Here is a 6,000-nt window from a genome sequence, read left to right on the forward strand (position 1 = left end):
ATCTCAGAGTGAAATAGTCCTTTCCATAATGTGGAATGTGCTGTATTAGGAAAAATAGGTGTCTTAAACTTGTGGTTTCCTTGTATGAATACTTTAAAAAATCTTTTTAATTTGAAATTAATCCTGAGGAAAGAGACAATTTTATTTGGAAAAGGGGTATTTATTATTAGTATCTTGTTATTTTATAGTTTTGTAGCCATTTAATTTTTGAGCTGACATGTGATCAGATACTTGACTAAACTTTGGAAGGAACGTATTGATTGTATTGAGACAAAATTGACAAGCCTTTGGACTATGTTTTTCATTAAAACTCATTGGTTGCCTTTTTTCTGCTAAGAGAAATACAGTAAGTACCCTATGTTAAAAGAAACTTTTTATGCCTCTGGTTACTAATAACATAGTTACAGACCTCTTGATTTTTAGGACATATTTTCATAAAATAAACTTCCTGGCATGATACTATATTTAAAGGTTAATATGTTTTACAAACTGTTGTTCTTGTTATTTTGTTATAGAAAGAAATATTAATTAACGTGTTCAGTTGCTCCCTTTTATAGGAAGAATACTCCCGTGGGGAGAGGAATCTTGCAGGCATATTTTGATACCCTACCTCCCCTTCCTCTTCTTGCTGTGGTAAATCTGCATTCAGGCGGCCAAGTATTTGCATTTCCTTCAGACCAGGCTATCACTGAACAGAACCTTTTATTGTGGCTGAAAAAATTAGAAGCAGGACTAGAAAGTCATATCAGTAAGTTTCCTGTTTTAATGTGCACAATTTTATATTTTGTTTCATGGATTTTTTTAAACTTGAATTATCGCTCATGGATGCTAGAATGAGTTGAATTGTGATGTTTGTAAGTATTCTAAATATTAATACGCTGATAGCATTGTCCATGGGACAGTCTCCTATATGGTAGGTATTATTACCCACAGAAAATAAGTGTCATATGAAATTTAATAATAATAGCTAACATTTATTGAATGCTCAGTAGGTGTCTGGCTCAAAGCTACGTGATTCACATGCATTATCTCATTTATTCTCACAAGAGTCATAGGAACTATCATTACCTGTAGAAGAGTTAAGTAACTAGTTCAAAGTCATAATTAACCAGTAAATGAGGAAGCTTGGATTTCAACATGGCTCTGTTGTACTCCAGAGCCAGAATTTTGAACCACAAGAAAATAGATCTTGACCCAGAATTTATAATGCTGGCTTATGACATGCCATACTCCCTATTTTTCTAAAACCTATGTTGATTTATACCTGTGGTATAGATGTGTATGTTAGTTTATATACAATTGTGACAACAACAGGCCTGTTGATATAATTTAAATTAGTTAACATGTAATCATCTAGATCATTAGTCTGTTGAGGAAATAGTGTGAAATTTGATGTAATGAAAAGTTTCCTAAGGTACTTCTGAGGATTTTGTTATTGAAAACCAAATGAACTATATTATAATAACATTTTGACACTGTTCATGACCGAGTTCTGAAATAAGGGTGTGTGTGTGTATATATATGTATACACACTGTGAATATATATATATACACACACACACAGTTTTATATATTTATATACACACAGTCCTGGTATATAAACTCCAATTCAGTGTTACACTGTCTCTCAGCCAGCATGCATTGTGTGAGTCTGTCATTATGTATATTTATGTATATTTAATCAGATTCTTGAATTTATTTGTTTTAAGTGCCAATCATTGCAGCATACCTCTTCTTCCCAGGAGGTCTATCTACTTCATTTCTGTTAAGTTAGGCAGTTTTAACTAAATTATTGTGTTTAAATAGTCTATAAAAGGTATTTGTATATTGAAATGTAATTCACATACTGTAAAATGCACCCTTTTAAAGTATACAATTTGATGTTTTTTTTTGTATATTCACGAGGCTATGCAACCATCACCACTACTGAATTTTAAAACATTTTCATCACTGCAAAAAGAAACCCTATACCCATTAGCACTCACTCCCCATTCTCCCCTCCCTTCATTCCCTGACAACCACTCATGTACCTTCCGTCTTTATGGATTTGCCTAATCTGGACATTTTGTATAAATGGAATCATACAACATGAGGCCTTTTGGGTCTGGCTTCTTTCCCTTAGCATAGGCTTTCAAGGACCATCCATGTTATAGCATGAATCAGTAGTTCCTTCCTTTCTATGGATGAATAATATTCTATTGGATGGATATACCCCATTTTGTTTCTCCATTCAGCAGTTGATGGACATTTGCATTGTCTCCACTTTTTGCTATTATGAATAATGCTGCTATGAACATTCATGTACATGTTTTTCTATCACGTACACAGATAGCATATGGCAGTTGCCCCACTCTCTTGAATACAGCATCTTTGTAACAGGTTTTAAATTGGGAAATTTACATCCTCCAACTCTGTTCTTCATGTGCAGGATTATTTTGGCTTTTCTGGGTCCTTTTAGATGTATATATTTTTAAGTCTTAATTTTCTGAGATAATTTATTAGTTTTAACATTTTCCTAGGATATGTAAAAGAGTAATTAAATTGACTATTTTGTCTTCCATAATCTGAAAGAAGCCTTTCTATGGTTGTTATCACTCAATGTTGGCTTTTTCATTCTAGCCACACAACATAGGGGTCCTTTCGGTTGTAGCTCTTGAGCTCTTCAGATAGTCTATGTTCTCTTCTCTATCTGCATTGCTATTTTATAGAAGCAGTTGAGTGTTGTCATTTTGCAGTTGCTGTGACACAGAGGCCTCGGGGACTCTAAGTCAGATAGGATAATATGTAAGTCGGGCCAGAGTACCTCTCCAACTGAATTGCTTTAAAAAAGGTCGTGTGATGTTCAAAGACACAGAAAGCTGAGCTTCTGACCCAGCCTCCTTGATTACTAACTGTGGTTTTAGGCAAGTTTTTTCTTTGTTCCCTCCTTTACAACTATAAAAGGAGATTAATAGTTCCTACTCTGACTACGTCACAGTTATTTTAAAAAATCAAAATTAAGTATGCGAAGGCATACATTTTAAAGTGTAAAACCTAAAGTGTTATTATTCTTCATGTAAAGATCCTTTCCTACAAGGAGCATCCTTGGGGGCTTTGATTCCTCAACTCAAACCATTACTAGAGGAAAGAATCAGAATTATTCTTCTGAGTTTCCTGAGAGACTGGTATTTCTTCCATTGCAATTATGTTAATACCTCTGGTTTCCATTACTTCTTTGTATCACTGCTCCTGATCTGAAGTTATTCCTGCAGCCTCTGGGAATAGGGAAGAAGCAAAAGTCCAAGCAGGACTTTTCTGTATTGGGGCTTGTCTTCTGTGCTGCCAGGACCTGCTCTCACCACACCTTGGGAGACAGATCTGAGACAAGGGATGTTGCAGCCATTCTTAGAATAGCCTGAATCTGTAACATGGTGCCACCAGTCCCTGCCTCACCTTGCTTGCTGCACATCTTAATTTCTGTGAAATTGTCACCACTGGCTATTCTTACTTGAGACTTACACTTAATTTTGGTCAAGTTCTCTGACCTTTCTAGGCCTTGATTTTCTCACCTATAAAACTGGGATAATAATTGTACTTTCCTCATAGGGTTGTAAGGATTAACTACATAATGCCTGATATATAGTAAAGCCTCAATCAATGTTGGCGATTATTATTATTATCATTACTGATTTGATAATGTCTTTATTGACCATATGTGATGAGAGTACAGTTTTATTTGTAACTGAAAACATTAAGATCTTTATAGAGTTCCTTCAGGAAATAATTAGCAGAATTAGGATGTCCAGTTTCAGGCATTTTGTCATCATCTCAGACCACTAGGCTGCAGTGTTTACCTTAAAAAATAAATACTGCTAAATCTTTGCTGTGCTTTAAATTGGACTTAAAGATGCTTTATCTGCATATTGCAAAGTATAGTTATTCTTCTTACCTAGTCATTATATTCAAGAAACTATTTTATCTGTTTGTCACTTTTGAGTCTGCTAACCTGGCAACACTGTAATTTGAAACATCAATTACAAGGGTAGCCTAAATTTAATACCCTGCTGATGTACCATGGATTTCATATAATTGAGTCTGAGTGAAGAAATCATATATCAATAAGTAGAGTATAGATATACATATATATTGATGCAGATTTTCGTTTGTGCTTTAATCTACTCTTGGAAATTAAAGTTTCTTAAAATGTCCTAAGCTTTTATTTGATTTATGAGAGATGCTAAAGTTTTTATTTTTGAGCATTACTTTCTTTTCATGTACCAGTGCATAGATTCTTTCACTGGAATTTATTTTTTAAATGTTTACTTTGCACATTTCCTTGTATATAGTTTATTTCTCAAATAGTATTTCAAATAGGCACCTAAACTCTGAAATTGTGTGAAATCTGTTTTCTAAGTGGAGAAAAGCTAGTTTATCTCATATATATGTTGTCAGCGTAAATTCATTTTCTTTTTTTAATGACCAATGTTTTAAAATAATGTTAAGATTCACTGCTGTGATTCCAATCACTGTCTGTTTATAGTAGAGTTGATTCCATAGCAATTTTAAATGATTTCTTGCCTATAATTATTTTTATAAAATGTACTTTTTTTTTCATCAAGTATGTGCAAAGGATGTTAATCAAATCTTCCAAAACAGAAAATGCTTTAAAATGTAAGGAAATACTTGTCTAAATAATAAATCTCTATGTATATTCCAATTTTTTTTTCTGAAATGTTTCATTGTTATAGTTCTTTGGGATAAAGACAGGGATAGTGAGGGAAGCAAGAGACTTCTTCATTTTAACTTGTCCCTGGCTGTGTGTAATCTCATTACACATATTGCTATTTTTTAAAACCTCAACAAGGGTTAACAGGCAGTGAGATTATGGACCTTTTGTGTTTTGCCTATTAATACTTATCTTTATTTAAAATAGAATAGCTTGTAAATATAATATATGAAAAATGTCTAATAGTGACAAATGTATCAAGCTTCTTAGACAATGATGATAATATATAGCTTTGCTCCGATAAGGAAAACTGATAAGACCTTTACTCCTACAAATATATTTTGCAAAATAAAACATTTTCTAGTATATTCATGTGATGAGATTTTATATCTGTTCATCTTTAAACCTTGATTCTGTCTTTCTTCCAGAAATTTTACCTGCTCAGAAATGGAAACCTCCTCTGCCTGCTTATGATTTTCTAAGTATGATGGATGCTGCAACATCACAGCATCCTATTAGGAAAGTTCCTGAGTGTATAAAAGAAACTGATGTGCAGGAAAATGACAAAGAACAGCCTGAAGATAAATCAGCAATCAGAAATGAACCTACTGGAACACTGAGAAAAAAGCATTGGAATAGAAGTAATTGGTTTGAAGAAGCCAAAAAACAATTCAGGCATGATAATAAAGAATTATGATGCTCAAAAGTCAGCTAATTTCATAGGGCTGTGGAAAGCTTTCTGAAGTCTTTTTGGCTTATTTGATAGACTTAAGAATTTATTTCATTAAAAAGTAATACTATCTCACCACTCTTATTCAACATAGTTTTGGAACTTTTAGCCACAGCAATCAGAGAAGAAAAAGAAATAAAAAGAATCCAAATCGGAAAAGAAGAAGTAAAGCTGTCACTGTTTGCAGATGACATGATACTGTACATAGAGAATCCTAAAGATGCTACCAGAAAACTACTAGAGCTAATCAACAAATTTGGTAAAGTAGCAGGATACAAAATTAATGCACAGAAATCTCTTGCATTCCTATACACTAATGATGAAAAATCTGAAAGTGAAGTTAAGAAAACACTCCCATTTACCACTGCAACAAAAAGAATAAAATATCTAGGAATAAACCTATCTACAGAGACAAAAGACCTGTATGCAGAAAATTATAAGACACTGATGAAAGAAATTAAAGATGATACAAACAGGTGGAGAGATATACCATGTTCTTGGATTGGAAGAATCAACATTGTGAAAGTGACTATACTACCCAAAGCAATCTACAGATTCAATGCAA

General features: G+C 33.3%; 1 protein-coding gene across 1 annotated transcript in view; it reads left to right on the forward strand.

Annotated features, from left to right (window-relative positions):
- Window positions 1-5,402, forward strand: part of TXNDC16 (thioredoxin domain containing 16) — a 104,448-nt gene extending 99,046 nt beyond the window's left edge. Inside the window, exons 19-20 of the mRNA XM_060167196.1 lie at window positions 558-748; window positions 5,134-5,402. Of these exons, the coding sequence (XP_060023179.1) occupies window positions 558-748; window positions 5,134-5,402 (460 nt within the window). The remainder of the gene's footprint in view (window positions 1-557; window positions 749-5,133) is intronic.
- Window positions 5,403-6,000: the final 598 nt, after the last annotated feature.

Source organism: Lagenorhynchus albirostris, chromosome 1, assembly GCF_949774975.1.
Source record: "Lagenorhynchus albirostris chromosome 1, mLagAlb1.1, whole genome shotgun sequence".
Taxonomy (NCBI): domain Eukaryota; kingdom Metazoa; phylum Chordata; class Mammalia; order Artiodactyla; family Delphinidae; genus Lagenorhynchus; species Lagenorhynchus albirostris.